This window comes from Diabrotica virgifera, chromosome 4, assembly GCF_917563875.1.
Source record: "Diabrotica virgifera virgifera chromosome 4, PGI_DIABVI_V3a".
NCBI classification, from domain to species: Eukaryota; Metazoa; Arthropoda; class Insecta; order Coleoptera; family Chrysomelidae; genus Diabrotica; species Diabrotica virgifera.
Genome location: NC_065446.1, coordinates 111,574,029 through 111,591,884, shown reverse-complemented (window position 1 = coordinate 111,591,884; position 17,856 = coordinate 111,574,029). Strand labels below are relative to the sequence as shown.

General features: G+C 33.0%; 1 protein-coding gene across 1 annotated transcript in view; it reads right to left on the bottom strand.

The window, feature by feature from the left end:
* Positions 1–17,856, bottom strand: part of LOC114341076 (melanoma receptor tyrosine-protein kinase) — a 735,210-nt gene that overhangs the window by 29,338 nt on the left and 688,016 nt on the right. The window contains exons 14-15 of the mRNA XM_050649582.1: positions 7,930–8,119; positions 2,886–3,063 (exon numbers count right to left, since the gene is read on the bottom strand). Coding sequence (XP_050505539.1) covers positions 2,886–3,063; positions 7,930–8,119 — 368 coding nt within the window. The remainder of the gene's footprint in view (positions 1–2,885; positions 3,064–7,929; positions 8,120–17,856) is intronic.

The following is a 17,856-nucleotide window of genomic DNA, read 5'->3' as shown; positions in this document are numbered from 1 at the left end:
GAAAAGAGAAAAAAATGTTTATTTGAGAAATAAACATTGACTTTCGCTTAAATTAAATGTTCAAACTTCCAAGAGACAGATGGCTGGCGGGAGCTGGCTTGAACATTGAATCTAATCGAAAAGCAGAACACATTTAATCGAAACAAAAGACAGGGTGCGAGTTCTCTGAAAAGTCTATTTTTATTTAATGTGGTTAAGATAAACATCTGAATAGAGGATAATTATCATTTCCGAAAAAATGTCTTTTTAAGGGATTATGTCATGATGAATTCTGAAGGGAGCTTTTTTGTCGGGACTATTTCGTCGGGGTTATCTTGTAGTCGAGCTATTATTCCGCGGCTATTTTGTCTGCAGGCTATTTTATCGGAGCTATTTTGTGTGCGGCATATCATGTCGGGGCTATTTTTTGGGAAACCGCGAAAAACTGTAGAAACTAACATAATTAAAATAAAACAATAAAACTACTAGGGTCGTAGTGCTTATATATTATTGTTATTATTAATGAATAATAATATAATTTATAAAAGCAATTTATATTCATATCACACTTAAATATCTGGAAGTTCGGCTAAATACTCACAGGTTTCGACAGAGTTCACGACTTTCACAGTTGATCACATGCGAGTGCTACGTTGTTCTTATTGGCCGCAGCGAAGATTGCCGTATTTGGTACACACTCAGCTATGGAGATTGCCACTTTTGATCCTAACATAAATTTTTCGCTGCGATTTGTATACAGTTAAGACCGCTTTTGGTTCTTATAAATAGTTTTATCTAACAGATAATAAAAAACGCAACAGATGGCGTCCCTAACTCAAAACAAGAAAAAGTGGAGATTACCGCCTTTGATTTTACACCCCTCAGTTATATCTACACAAAAATAACAAGAAGAAGAACTCTTATATACAAAATATTTATATTGCCGAGTGTTAGATCAATCAAAACATCATCTGACAAATAAGAAAATAAACTTATAGTATGGTATAACTAGATCCAAACCCAGACATCCAAAGTGAAAGTTATCCTCCAACACCAAATTGTTCTATATGGTCCACATAATGTTCAGAAAAAAGTCACACCATTTTGAGCGTAGGGTTTGGGGGGGGGGGAGAGGGGGGAGAAATCGGTATATTCGTAGTTTTTTAGGTTTTTCGTCAATATTTCTAAAACTATGCGGTTTAGCATTAACAACCTTCTATACAAAAATGTTCTACATTAAATTCTAAATAAAAAAAGTTCCATGCATAATCCTTCTAAAATGAACGGTTCCAAAGTTACGGAGGTAGAATCGTATAATTGGTCCAAAAAAAAGCCTAACCCAGACACCCAAAGTAAAAGTTTTCCTCCAACACCAAATTGTTCGTTCTATATGATCCACATATTATTCAGTAAAAAGTTACACCATTTTGAGCGACCGGTTTGGGGGGGAGATGGGGGAGAAATCGGTAAATTAGTAGCTTTTTTATGTTTTTTCGTCAATATTTCTAAAAATATGCTTTAGCGTAAACAATGTTCTACACAAAAATGTTTTACATAAAATTTAAAATAAAAAAGGTCCTATACATAATTGTTATAAAATTAACGATTCCAGAGTTACGGAAGGTGAAAAGTGGAGGTTTTCGATACTTTTTATATTTTTTTGGGCAATATAGGTATAATATTTTTTCTGATTGAAAGAAATTTTCTTTAACAGGATTTGCTATTTCAGTGGCCGACGGTATGTTAGTGATAAGCCCTTGAAGAAACGTCAACTTCACCACCCAAAATCATAATCAATTGCCCAAAAAATATAAAAAGTATCGAAAACCTCCACATTTCACCCTCCGTAACTCTGGAACCGTTGATTTTATAACAATTATGGATCGGACAATTTTTGTTTTAAATTTTATGTAGAACGTTTTTGTATAGAACATTGTTTACGCTTTAACATAGTTTTAGAAATATTGACGAAAAACGTAAAGAAACTACTAATTTACCGACTTCTCCCCCATTTCCCCCCAAACTGGACGCTTAAAATGGTGTAACTTTTAACTGAACAATATGTGGACAATATAGAACAATTTGGTGTTGGAGGAAAACTTTTACTTTGGATGTCTGGGTTAGGCCTTTTTTTGGACCAATTATACTATACTACCTCCGTAACTTTGGAACCGTTCATTTTAGAAGGATTACGTATCGGTCCTTTTTTATTTCAAATTTATTGTAGAAAATTTTTGTATAGAAGGTTGTTCATGCTAAACCTCATAGTTCTAGAAATATTGACAAAAAACGTAAAAAACTACGAATTTACCGACTGCTCCCCCTCTCCCCCCCCCCCCCCCCCCAAACCCGACGCTTAAAAAGGTGTGACTTTTTTCTGAACATTTTATATGGACCGTATAGGACTACGCTGCGCTCAAAAGCCACCTCCTGACCGCCGACGAGGGACGCAGGTTCGCCTGTCGTTGTACAAGGGTATCTAGGGAGACTGGTCGAGAGCAAAGCACGGACAGTACACGTAAATGTCTATGGAACCAACAACAGCTCCATCAAACTTTCTTCTCTGTTGTCTTCTTAGCCTTCTGGACACCACCGTCCGGCATAACCCAGGAACACCAGAACACGACACATGCCCCAGTGTGTTTTTCGGAATGTTTGCTTTTGCGGCCACTTTTTACATTCACTACAAACCCTGAAGAGGACTAAATCCTAAACGGGGACACTCGTTGATAGCATTTCTACATAGCAATTTATTCTATACACGCAAATCAAACAATGAGAAGAAATATAGGACAATTTGGTGTTGGAGGATAACTTTCACTTTGGATGTCTGGGTTATGTCATTTTTTGAATCAATTCTATCATACTACTAGTAAAAAATAAATATTCATTAGTCAGTTACATACCTTCATATCACTAAGATAGCCCATTCCATTACAAATCTGCCAGGCAAAAGATAGAAGATCTTTGGGAGTAATATCGCTTACTTTGGGTTCATCGTAGTGACCAACTGGATCTTCTTTTAGTAAAATTTGAGGCTCTGTAGAATTGTTTTGTAAATGTCTGGTTCTCCTTAAGTAGTTCCTATAAAAATTATTGCATTGTTAATAAAATTACTATAGTAGGGAAGCCTTGAACGCTAAATTTGCAGTTACTAAAGCGTAATTGCGACCTAGTGGATTGTAAAGATTAGGTCCTAAAACCAAAAAAGTTAAGTTAAGTTTACCATTTTAGAGGTGACTTTCCATTTTTTAATTTCATTTTCCAACAATCGGTATATCCGATTAAAACGCCATCTATCAACAATTCGACAAAATTTCTCGAATAAAAGTTACGTATTTTTACGTAAAGAATCCAGGCGTTTCTATTTTAGATTTTAAAGTAACCCTCCACACCACCCCCGTGAGAAGTCTTGTATGGTGTCATTCGAAAAATTTTTCAAAAATATTGAATACGTGTATTTTTCAGTTTTTCGATCTGATGTTCATTTCGCAAATATCACGGGATTCACATTTAAAATCTTAAATTTTACACCCCTCTCCGTGGAGGGTCGTGTTTGGTATCATTGGATAGATTTTTGAAAAATATTGAACATGTATTTTTTAGTTTTTCGATCTGACGTTTATTTCGCGAAATATTTACGTTTATGAATCGTTAATTTCATTTCGTTAATCATAAGATTTTTAAAATATACATAGTCCATTCTTTCACGGTTTTTGCTCTAAATTTTAAAGAACCACTTGGATTGACATGAAATTTGGCATACGTATAGCTTACATGTCAAAGAAAAAAAGTGATATTGTGCCGATGTGTGATTTTGCCCTGGGGGTGACTTTCACCCCCTCTTGTGGGTGAAAAAATATATGTCCAAAATAAGTCCGGAAATGGATAAACTGACTAACTTTAAGTAACTTTTGTTCTATAGAGCATTTTCGCCAAGTCAACATAATATGATCAACAAAATAAGTCAACAAAATAACCACATTTTTAGACTGTTTTTTGCAAATAACTCAAAAAGTCAGCATTTTGTCGAAAAAACGTTCTTAGCAAAAATATAGCCTATAAAAAAGTAAAAAAAAATGGTGTACGCATTAGGTCTCTGTATCTCGTAGAACCAGAGTTATAGCCGATGAGAAATAGATTCATATTTACCAAATTTCAAATAGAATAATTCGACGTGAAATATTAAAAAAAGTAAGTACTTTTTGGGGAAAACCGATTATAACTTTTTTAAAGTGTTTTAAAAAAGCTTTATTTCTTTGTTTACAAAAAGTTTCTAGCAATAAATTTGAGCAAGTTACGCTCAAAATAAAGTTGGTCCCTTTTGTTTTTGCAAAAAAAATCTGGAAGACCACCCCCTAATTAGCAACTTAAATGAAATTAGTCGTTTCCGCTCCACAAATTATTTTACTTATGTTGTGTTTATATGATCTGTAAGTTTCATCGATTCAAAGTGCTTATTTTTTAAAAATTTGGTTTCAAATTAAAATTTTTAAAAATTTAAATTTTGAAAAATATGCTATTTTCCAAAATAACTTAAAAATTGTTAGAGGTAGCAAAAATCTTGAAAAACAAAAACAGTCAGATTTGCTTTTCTGAATATCATGTATTTGTTAGTTTTTCTGTTAGATAAAAATTGATTAAGATTTGGTGTTTCTAAATTTGCATACAATCGTGATCAGTGACTCGTTCAACCCCTTTTAACTACAGCCCTTTCAATAATAAGGACTTTGAACCGATGAAACTTACAGATCTTATAAACAATATATACACGAATCAAGAAACTTGCGAAGTCGTAACGATTACGTTTATTTAAGATACTAATTAGGGGGTGATTTTCTCGATTTTTTTACCAAAACCAAAAGGGACTAACTTTATTTTGAGCGTAACTTGTTTAATTTTGATGCTAGAAATTTTTGTTACAAAACAAAAATGAAGATATTTTAGACATTTTAAATAAGTTGTAATGAGTTTTCCCCGAAATGTGCTTAATTTTTGGTTATTTCACGTTAATATGTTCCATTTGGAATTTGACGAATATGAACCTATTTTTCATTAGCTATAACTCTACTTCTTCTAGGTGTAGAGACGAGATATATACACCATTTTTTTTTAAATTTTTTACAGGCTATATTTTTGCCAAGATTGTTTTTTGCACAAAATTCTTAATATTTGAGTTATTTGAGAAAAACCGTCTAAAAGCGAGGTTATTTTGTTGAAAAAGTGAACATATTCACTGACAAATAACTCGAAAAGTACTGACTTAGTGAAAAACACTATAGAACAAAAGTTACTAAAAATTAGCCAGTTTATCCATTTCCTAACTTTCTTTGGACGAATAGTTTTTTACCCCCAAAGGGGATGAAAAGCACCCCCAGGGCAAAAGCACATATCGGCACAATATCACTTTTTTTCTTTGACTTATTAGCTATGTGTATGCCAAATTTCATGTCAATCCCAGTGGGTCTTTAAAATTTAGAGGTTTTGCAATATTTTACCGTTAAAGAACGGACTAACACTGTTATGGATAAATACTTAACTTCATCAAAATCAGGGCTTCTCATTCCGGGTGAAATGTTTGCCGCTCTTACTTAGAGCTCTCTGATTCGCTTATTGCGGTGAATCACTCCGCATTCCACTTGTATGTTGTAAAAGTTTGTTGTATGACTTGGCTTTCGTTACAATTTTCGTTCACTCATTTCAATATGTGTATAGTTCCGTCCAGTTTCTGACTTCCAGAATTTTGATATCTCTCATAACCTGGTCCTCCCATCTCTCTCTGGGTCTTCCCCTTAACTTACCTTATCTTAATCTAACGATTTCGAATTTTTCTAAGGATAGATTCTTTTTCGGACCCCCTTTAACGAACTCCTCTGTATTAAGAGCCAAATATATGGTAAGGGTACATTTACAGGGTACAAGGTTTCTTCCCATGTGATTTACTGACGCGCTCAAATAACTAAAAAAATCCCCGCTTGGCTTCCCCTACCATGAGGAATGTATTAAAATAATCAAAAATGTTTTGATTTTGTATTAATTAATTATGGATAATGTACAAACAAACCTCTTGTTGAAACGGTAACATTGATTTATTGAACCAGTGAAGATAATCAAACTTCGACAAAACGACAAAACAAAATTTAAAAACATCTTTCAGAACTAAAGTATTCATGTGGTTAATCAAAATATCAGATACACGTACCCAAACTTATATGGAATCACCATGTATTTCAAAGTAAAATTTATTTCTTTTCAAAAAAACTTGTTATTGTTGCCAAGAATAAAAGTTTTTATTGAAAATAAGCAAATCTATAAGACAATCAAAGAGTACAGCTCGGTACGTATACGGTATAGGTTATTTGCTTGAGTTGCAAATTGAACGAAAATAAATAAACTAACTTTTTCGTCCAAAAACGAAAATATGCGTCATGTGGGGTTATAGAACTTACAACGGGGAAGATTATTGGTCTTGTGGACCAAGTAATGTTCTCAGAGGGACATAGCTGAAGAGCTAGGTGTAACACAGGGATTCTGCCCAAAACCTGTGATAGGTAACAGGACTAAGAAAGCTCAAATAAAGCAAGGGAAAGTCACCAAAAAGTAATAACGGCTGACCACGATCGTTTAGTTGTCCAGTCAGCTGGAAGACACTCAACCATTTCTCGCCTGTAGCTCCCAAGGCAGCTTTTGGAAGCTACAGTTATAACTCTTTCAGTTGAAACGATAAGAAGAAGAGTTTGTGCCAAGAAGTATATAGCAGGAGACAGCTATGGGTTCCCGAGTTGTCCAGACAGCACAAGATTGATCGCCTAAAGTGGTGTCTTTACCACCAAAACTGGAACATTGTGAATTGACAAAATGTGCTATTTTCAGAAAAAGTCAGGATTGGTGTAAAATCAGATGACCCACGAAATCGTGTACAGTTTGTCAAACGTAGGAAAGAATTTGAGAATCTCACAATCGCCATAACGCCGCATGGCGATTGTATAATTTTCAAACTCTTTCCTACATTTGACAAATTATACTTAGAGGTCGAGTAAGACAAGATAGAACAAAAACTGTCAGTTCTGTTCACAAATATACAAGGGGAAGTGTAATGTTCTGGAGAGGAATTGTGGTCCGTAAATAAACTCCTTAATTTTCATCCAATACACTTTAAGTGCTCACACGTATGTTGATAACCTGTAGTTAGACTCTGGAAAGGTGCAACGGGAGAAAATGTAATTTTCTTGCATGATAATGGACCTCCACATACCAATAGATTGACTAGAGGCATCATTGAAGCAGAAGGTGTCCCTTGTTTGGAGTGGCCTGCTTGCTCACCCGAGCTTAATCTTATAGAGTATTTCTGGGATATGCCTAAACGAAAATTTAGAGCTCGCCGGGATAATCCACTAAACACCGCACTGCTAGTATAGGCTGCTCTTGAAGGATGGAGCAACCTACCACAACAAAATGTTGATAATTTGATTAGGAGCCTGCCCACGCATACTGGAGCTTGCATAAGGACTAGAGGTGATAACACTGACTTCCAAGAAAAACAAAAAAAAAACAGTTTAAACATTATATTTGTTTTACATTGAAATGTTTTATGCTACTGACTGTAAAACAACTAGATTCAATCTGTTTGTTAAATATTGTATCGTTTTATTTAATTGTTATGTATTTGTTATTAAATTGCTTTAAAATAAATATTGTTTAACTTCGTGTGATCGTTTTTTTAAATTCGCCCGAAATAATCCAGAAATATCAGATGATTCCATATAAGTTTGGGTGTGTATATGTAATTTCAGTGTACTAAGCAAGTCACACGTAAAGAAGACCATTAGAAAATTGAAGCAGATAATTTTTAAACACGAAGTAAATCTGATAATTTTTTAATTATTGTTCTATTATTACATTACTTAAATGTCTTATATTTGATAATATTCTTATTTAAATGACTATTACCTTAATGATCCGAATTCAGCATATTCAATTATGAGATACACTGGTCCTCCGGGAGTAGTACTCACACCAAGTAATCGGATAACATTAGGATGAGATACTTCTTTTAGCAGCTGGTATTCAGAAAGCAGATCGTTTAGCTCTGATTCTCTAGCATCATCTTTTAATGTCTTGACGGCGACTGTTGTAAATCCTACAAAAATATTGCAATAATTGGAGGACGCATATTTAAAGTTAAAAAAAGGGAACCAGTCATTTTTTTAGTTCGAATATTCGCTAAAAAGGGAGATCTGAACAGCTGTAGGCCACATTCAAGGTGCTAACAAAAATTCTGCTGGAAAGAATGAAAGAAAAATTGGACAAAAAACTGGGGAGTAACCAAGCAGGCTTTCTTGCTAAACGCTCCACTATAGATCATATGCATGTATCTTAAAAATCATCCTCGAACAAGCCAATAAATAGCAGAAAGGTATGTGTAAGTTTTATCGACTTTGAAAAGGCTTTCGATGGAGTCAATAGGAAAGAAATGGAAATTTTTAAGCCATTATGGACTACCGACAAAAATTATTAACAAACTAAGTTCTCAATCCAGTAGTAAAGAAAACGACAATAAATATCGTTCTCATACCACTAGATTGACAACAGATGGAAACTCTCTGGTTACTACCCCCGCGACTTTCAAAAATTATAAATCATACGGGTGCCGAGACAAACATTAAGATGAGAGAATTTTAAATAATTCATGCCCCTTCTGCTCAGCGTGGTAAATTTCCAACGAGAAGGTTTCCTAAGTACTCCACAAAGGAGTAAATGAATTAAAAATGTATAAACATTTTCAATTTCTTTGCAACCTGAAAATGCAGCAGCATTATACTCTAGTTAAATCGGAGAATACAGGAAAAGTCTATTTCGGTTTCGGGGATTTTTTCCCCTCATCAGTAGTCCCATATCCTCTTCTCTCCAATTCAACCAGGTACCTCGAGAGAAGAGGATATGGAACTACTGATGTGGGGAAGATATCCCCGAAACCGGTATAGTCTCTTCCTGCACTCTCCAATTTAACTATAACTAGAGTATAATACTGCTGCATGATCAGGTTGCAAAGAAACTGAAAATGTTTATACATTTTTAATTCATTTACTCTTTTGTGGAGTACTTAGGAAACCTTCTCGTTGGAACTTTACCACGCAGAGCAGATAAGACGTGAATTATTTAAAACTCTGTCATCTTAATATTCGTCTCGGCACTTATATGACTTATAATTTTTGAAAGCCGCGGAGGTAGTAACCAGAGAGTTTCCATCTCTTGTCAATCTAGTGGTATGAGAATGATATTTATTGTCGTTTTCTTTACTACTGGATTGAGAACTTAGTTTGTTTCTTAGCAGATGTCGCTACGATATTCGTGACATTTCTTTCTTTGCAATCTGGGAAGGCACAGATCGAGGTACCTGGTAGAGAAGAAGATATGGGACTACTGATGAGGGGTATAGGCTCTTCCCCGAAAAATCCCAGAACCGGTATAGACTCTTCCTGCACTCTCCGATTCAACTAGAGTATAATGCTGCTGCATTTTCAGGTTGCAAAGAAATTGAAAATGTTTATACATTTTTAAAAATTATTAACCTGATCAAACTGTTTTCTGAGGATACAAAGCTAGACTAGAACACGAAGGAGTGATCACAAAAGAAATAACTATTCAATGTGGTGTTAAACAAGGTTGTATCTTGTCTCCTACTTTATTCCTAATTTTGGTAGATTGGATTATGTCACAGATAACAGTAACAGACAATTGGACAGGCATTAGATGGAACCGCTTTAGTCAGCTTGAATATCTTGAATTTGCTGATGACGTCAGCCTGTTACAGAAGACAGAACTCACATGAAAACAAAAATTTATAAGCTAAGAGAGTACTCCGACATGACTGGTCTCGAGATAAATACAAAGCAAATTCATAAAATAAAAACAAAAGGTAAATAAATAATTGACTAAGCAAAGAAAGTGACTTATTTGGGATCAATCATCAAAATAAAAGGAGGATTCGAAGGCACAGTTCGCCTTCAATGCGTTAAGTAAAATCTGACAAACAAGTAAAATATCAGAAGCAACAAAAATCAATGTATTCAATAACGGTGTCAAAAGCATATTACTCTACGAAAGAAAAACGTGGAAGCACGACGAAAAGACAACAAAGAGGCTACATAATTTTATAAATAGGCCCTTAAGGGCCTATCCTAGTGTAAAATTACGAAATTCATATACTTTTTTTGGGAATTTCTAAAATAAAAAGTACTGTCCCAATTGTTTTGAAAATTTTCATGAGCATTTAATATAAGAAGAGGTACATGTAATACAATTTTCATAAAAAATTTGTAAAATTAATCGATTTATGCGCCATCTACTGGCACCGTGAAAATAAAAACATAGCTCCACTGCTGCAGTGATGTGATTGGGATTAATAGAGATCCTGAAACATAAAATTTCAAAGGTATTATTGAAATATAAGGTATTTTCTATACCGTCAACGAGGGGTTTTTTGATCGGATAAAAAATGTAAATTTGCCGGTTTTTTAAACTGAAAATGTTTTACATAATTAAAAAAATTAACACTTCGTCATTTTTCCAAATTTTAATGTTTTTCTAAAATCCTAGTTAATGGTATAGGAAATAACTTATATCGGGTGTCCACTTATATATTCCCCCATTTTAACTGCCTATAACTTCTAAACGACTTAAGATAAGAATATGCGGTTTTGGATGAAATGTTTTATTTTAGTAAAAGTTTTGTTTATCGAATTTTTTATATCGATTTCAAATACGAAAAGGCAAATCGCGGATTTTTGAAAAAAACGTTGTTGACTTTTTTGAATGGAACACCCAGTATATTTTTTTGTAAATTGAAAGAAAGATCATTCACCTATCCAGCGATATAAAGTTTTTCAAAATCGGTTGTCAAATCACTGAGTAATTAATTTTTAAAATAAGCGGTGCAACGTGGATGTCACATACCTAAATAACATAACTAAGCAAAATGATGTTATGTTATGTGATTTCCACATTGCATCTTTCATTTTAAAAATTATTTGTTCAGTCATTTGACAACCGATTTAAAAAAAAATAATATCGCTGGATAGGTAAATGACCGTTTTTTCAAGCTACAAAAAAATATACTGTGTGTTTCAATAAAAAAAGTCAACAACGTGTTTTTTCCAAAAATCCGCCATTTTTTATTTAAAAGCGACATAAAAATGGTCATTTACCTAAAAACTTGAAATAACGGTCATTTCCCTACCGAACGATATAAATTTTTTTAAAAGCGGTGGTCAAATGACCTCCGCTATAGAGCAATTAATTTTTAAAATGAGAGGTGCAGTGTGGAAATCACATAACAAAATATCAATTTGCTTATTAGTTATGATTAATTATTTATATGGGAAATAAGCCACAATTAAAATGAAAAAAATAATTTTATTAACGTTTCGACGCCCAAATCGGGTGCCGTTGTCAAAATACAAAATATTACTAAAATAAACTAAAGTGTTGTTGCTAAGCAAAAAAATTCTTCTAATAATCTATTTAATCTCACTCATTTATATTGGCAATTCAGACATATATTATACATTTTAAAGTAGAAGACTTTAAAATGATATTGCCAATATTTATGAGTTGCATTCCTGGGACGACTTACTGAAAGATAGTTCATTCGATTACATGAAATTAACCCCAACTCAAGAATATCCGTCATAAAAAATTATAGCATGTGATATGTCTTTAAAAAGACAACCAAATGCAACGACAGTAAAATTCTCGCGATAGAGACTTCATAGTAAATCACAAGGGAAAACCAGGAAAAACCCTGTGATACTATCCCGACATCGTAAGTATTTGGTCTTACATTAATTTACTCTCAAAAAATAATACCAAATTCTGACTTGTAACATGTTTAAATTATAAATAATATTAATAATACTAGATATATAAGTAATACTAAAATATAAAATATGTACTAGCTCGATATTATTGACTTACTAATCTTGGTATTTTCTTTCTATTGACTTCCTCTTTCAGTATGGGTAACCACATCCTACTGCATTCTACCGAGGAATTTGCGACACAATTGGTTTCATTTAGCATAATTAGAGCCGCTTCTTTGATTTTTCTCTTTTTACTATCTGATTATGTTATTAGCGGCTCTAATTATGCTAAATGAAACCAATTGTGTCGCAAATTCCTCGGTAGAATGCAGTAGGATGTGGTTACCCATACTGAAAGAGGAAGTCAATAGAAAGAAAATACCAAGATTAGTAAGTCAATAATATCGAGCTAGTACATATTTTATATTTTAGTATTACTTATATATCTAGTATTATTAATATTATTTATAATTTAAACATGTTACAAGTCAGAATTTGGTATTATTTCTTGAGAGTAAATTAATGTAAGACCAAATACTTACGATGTCGGGATAGTATCACAGGGTTTTTCCTGGTTTTCCCTTGTGATTTACTATGAAGTCTCTAACGCGAGAATTTTACTGTCGTTGCATTTGGTTGTCTTTTTAAAGACATATCACATGCTATAATTTTTTATGACGGATATTCTTGAGTTGGGGTTAATTTCATGTAATCGAATGAACTATCTTTCAGTAAGTCGTCCCAGGAACGCAACTCATAAATATTGGCAATATCATTTTAAAGTCTTCTACTTTAAAATGTATAATATATGTCTGAATTGCCAATATAAATGAGTGAGATTAAATAAATTATTAGAAGAATTTTTTTTGCTTAGCAACAACACTTTAGTTTATTTTAGTAATATTTTGTATTTTGACAACGGCACCCGATTTGGGCGTCGAAACGTTAATAAAATTATTTTTTTCATTTTAATTGTGGCTTATTTCCCATATAAATAATTAATCATAAAAATGCCACAAGGAAATAGCTTCAGAACAACTTATTAGTTATGTTATTTAGGTATGTGATATCTACGTTGCACCTCTCATTTTAAAAATTAATTACTCAGTGATTTGACAACCGCTTTTGAAAAACTTTATATCGCTGGATAGGTGAATGACTTTCTTTCAACTTATAAAAAAATATACTGGGTGTTCCATTAAAAAAAAGCCAACAACGTTTTTTTCGTCATTTTTTTTTCGTATTTGAAAGCGATATAAAAAATTCAATCCATCCAGACAAAACTTTTACTAAAATAAAACATTTTAGCGAAAACCGCATATTTCTATCTTGAGCCGTTTAGAAGTTATGTTCAGTTAAAATGGGGGAAAATATAAGTGGACACCCGGTATATTAATAATCACTTTGAAATTTTATGTTTCAGGATCTCTATTAGTCCCAATCACTGCAGCAGTGGAGCTATGTTTTTATTTTCACAGTGCCAGTAGATCGCGCATAAATCGTGTAATTTTCAATATTTTTTGATAAAAATTGTTTTACATATACAGGGTGAGGCAAATAAAGGGCCTATTAGAAATATCTCGAGAACTAAAGGCAACAGAATCATGAAAATTGGAATTAAGGGGTTTTGAAGAATGATCTATTAAATGAAAATATTTTCATCTTATAACTTCGTTTTTTTAAATGGGACACCCTGTATATTTTTACATTTTTGGATTCTCTTCGATGTCTTCTTTCTTAAAATATGAGGTTTTGTAATATTATACAGGGTATTTTAAAAGATAATTACGTTTTTTTATTAATTTCGTAGCAAAATTAACACCCTATAGAATTGTAGTAGTTTGACATCTAAAACTCTACTTACGTTCAAATGATTTTTAATATACTCTACTATTGTTAGGAATCATTAGTATAGCTAAATTTTTAATTTTAGTATACAGGGTTGGTCGAAACTCGGAATGAGTATTTTCTGAGTTTTCTTAAATGGAACACCCTGTATTTTAGTATTGTAATGAAATGATATTTTATGGTACTTTTTTATTTATTAAGCATTCCCTATACCTAACTGCTTTAATTTGTGTTTAATTGTTAATCGCACCAACAATCTTAACTATGTATTTCGATAGCTAAACCATTATTGGTAATTTTAAGGACCAGTCTGGATTAATATGTATTTATTTCTGAAAAATTATTTGGGATTGAGTATTTTCACGGCCAACCTAATAAAATTTTACGTATTTTTTTTGCAATTAATGTTTAGCTTGAATCACCAATAACTCACAAATTAAAGCAGTTAGGTATAGGGAATGCTTAAGAAATAAAAAAGTACTATAAAATATCATTTCACTACAATACAAAAATACAGGGTGTTCCATTTAAGAAAACTCAGAAAATACTCATTCCGAGTTTCGACCAACCCTGTATACTAAAATTAAAAATTTAGCTATACTAATGATTCTTAACAATAGTAGAGTATATTAAAAATCATTTGAACGTAAGTAGAGTTTTAGATGTCAAACTACTACAATTCTACAGGGTGTGAATATTGCTACGAAGTTAATAAAAAAACGTAATTATCTTTTAAAATACCCTGTATAATATTACAAAACCTTATATTTTAAGAAAGAAGACATCGAAGAGAATCCAAAAATGGAAAAATATACAGGGTGTACCATTTAAAAAAACGAAGTTATAAGTAACTTCCGGTATAAACGGAAGTTGCAAAGAGATAAAAATATTTTCATTTAATAGATCATCCTTCAAAACCCCTTTATTCCAATTTTCATGATTCTGTTGCCTTTAGTTCTCGAGATATTTCTAATAGGCCAGTTATCTGCCTCACCCTATATAGTCCTGTCGCCAGTGGGGGTACAACGGCCTCCTTAATTCAGATGGACTTACCCAAGTTTTTTTATGTATTTTGACCCGTAGAACATGAATTTTTTGGGTAACAGTCGATCCGGATGTCGATAATATTGTTATAAACAAAGAACTTGAGGAATCACATAACAGCGATTTTTCGCAAAACAAAACATTTTTTTGTATTTTTTGGGTCATTCTAAGCTAAAAATGTTTTTACAAGTTTTTTCGTAGGATGCATAGTTTTCGACATAAACGCGGTTGAACTTTCAAAAAATTGAAAAATTGCAATTTTTGAACCCGAATAACTTTTGATTGAAAAATAAAATAGCAATTCTACTAACCGCATTTGAAAGTTCAAATCAAATTCTATCGGTTTTGATTACTTTCATTGTTAAAAATTAATTTTTTTATTGTTAAACAAAGATATATACACATAGTGATTGAATGATGTTTTCAATGCATTTCTCATTTGAAATCAAACGAGTAGGCGCGCATACAGAATTTCTACGTAGATTACGTACATTAAAACGCATGCATTGGGCACGGGAAACACTACGTGTTTATGGCTTTGTTTAACAAATAAAAACTTAATTTTTAGTAATGCAAATAATCAAAACCGATAGAATTTGACTTGATTTCAAATGCAGTAGTAAAGCAGAATTGCTATTTTATTTTTTTATCAAAAGATATTCGGGTTCAAAAATTGCAATTTTTCGATTTTTTGAAAGTTCTATCGCGTTTATCTCGAAAACTATGCATTCTACGAAAAAACTTGCAAGATCATTTTTTGCTGACAGTCACCCAAAAAATACAAAAAATGTTTTGTTTTGCGAAAAATTGCTGTTACAAAATTCCTCAAGTTCTTTGTTTAATCTTATCGACATCCGGATCAACTGTTACCCAAAAAATTCGTGTTCTACGGGTCAAAATACATAAAAAAAACTTGGGTAAGTCCATCTGAATTAAGCAGGCCGTTGTACCCCCTGGCGACAGGACTAATAAGTATACTTCTTTTTATAGTAAATTCTCATGCAAATTTTCATAACGATTGCTACAGTACTTTTTATTTTAGAAATTCCCAAAAGAAGTATATGAATTTCGCACTTTTCCACTAGGATAGCCCCTTAAGAAAGATCCTAAAAATTTACTGGCCTAATAAAATAATGATTGTGGAACTATGGGAAAGAACAAAACATACCAGTATAATAACAACAATTAAGCAGAAGAAATAGAAATGAATTGGCTATACCTTAAGGAAAGATTGTAATAACACCACAAGGCAAGCACTCTAATATTAACCCGAGAGTACAAGAAAAAGTGGAAGACCAGATAATACTTGGAAGAAAAGAGTAACCAGAGAACAGAATTAGCTTAAAATGGGGGGAAATAGAAAACAAAGTCAGAAAGAGGAGAGTGGGAAAACTAGTACGCTGATTACCCAGAGAAGAAACACAAAGAAGTTGGGCTGAGCTGGCTAATAGCCGTCTTACACCACTAGCCAAGAAACGCAGATGCACCCAATACTCCACTAGGAGTGATGGTCCAAGAGGGATATACACATTTATTTAGATTTTACCTAATTTATTTTGCTAGCCTATCATTTATTTAAAATAATAAGAAAGCGTATTGTTAAAACGGAAATATTTGTTTAAGAGGCTACGTCAGCACGTCATCAAACCGGAAAACGCGCTCCAAGATTGCAGCTTTAATCTTGAATATTTTGTTGAGATATTTGGTACACATATTCGTAATATAGTAAATAATGGCGATATATATATATATATATATATATATATATATATATATATATATATATATATATATATATATATATATATATATATATATATATATATATATAATTTGAGAAATATTATGTGGCAGTTACGCTATAATTAAATAAAACGAGCCAGTATCGCCATTAAGTGGAAAGGCGCAAAATATCACCGGTTAAAATTTTCAATGTGTTTTAAATGTATTAATTTTTTTCGGATCCTGAAAAAACTAATAATTTTTTTTTTATTAACATCCAAGTTTTTTTACAATCTGTTTTACAATGAAAACAATAAGTAAAATTGTTTGTCTTTACAATGGCAGAGAGATGTAAGGTCCAGTGACCAAAGGATCACGACACACACACATTACCTTGTTTACCGGTGAGATGCGCACATACACTGATACGCGAGCACGAAAACTAAAACTAAAACTGGCACGGAACACAATGGCTGGACGCTGTTGAAGGCGAGCTTCCTCTGCTGTAGGCTCTGTCAGGATCGGTTAGGTAGGTCCAAGGGATCATATCGCTTCAATCTCTTCGCTTGTTGGTTGTTGAGAAGATTGTGTGCCAGGGTGTTTGGATGTACCCGCAACCTATTTTGATATTGTTCAGAAGATTTTTTGCACTCATCGGAGACTGATAGTACCTGAAGATCTCTATGTATTGCGTCATTATGGATGTACCAAGGGGCATTAGCGATTGTTCTTAGAGTTTTTAATTGAAATCTTTGTATTTTCATAATATTAAATTTGCTAGCTGATCCCCAGAGCTGCGAACCATATGTCCAAATGGGTTTTATTATTGTTTTGTATATAAGCAGCTTGTTATCGATCGATAGGTGAGAGTTTTTCCCAACATCCAGTAAAGTTTTCTGTATACAATTCCCAGTTGAAGTCTTTTCGTCCATATATGTTTGGTCCAAGTTAGTCGTTTGTCAAGGTGAATACCTAGATATTTTACGTCATCCTTTTGAGGTAAAGGATGTCCATCGAGATTAAGTTCTGGACATGTACCTCTTCTTAGAGTGAATGTAATGTGTGTGGATTTTGAGGGGTTTACTCTAATTCTCCAGAGTTTAAGCCATTCATTTGTTTTGTTCAGATGTAGTTGCAGTCTCTCTGACGCTATTATTGGATTACCATGAGAGGCCAGGAAAGCAGTATCATCTGCGAATGTTGCAAGTGTTAGGTCGTTACTTGTTGGTCAGCCGTATATATTAGGTATAGGATCGGTCCGAGCACACTACCCTGAGGTACACCAGATAGGATGGGGTAGAGTTTTGTATAGGCTTCACTATATTTTACCAGATATCTCCTTTCTGTAAGGTATGATTGAAGCAGTTTGAAGTAAGTGTAAGGTAGGTTTTTCTTTAATTTG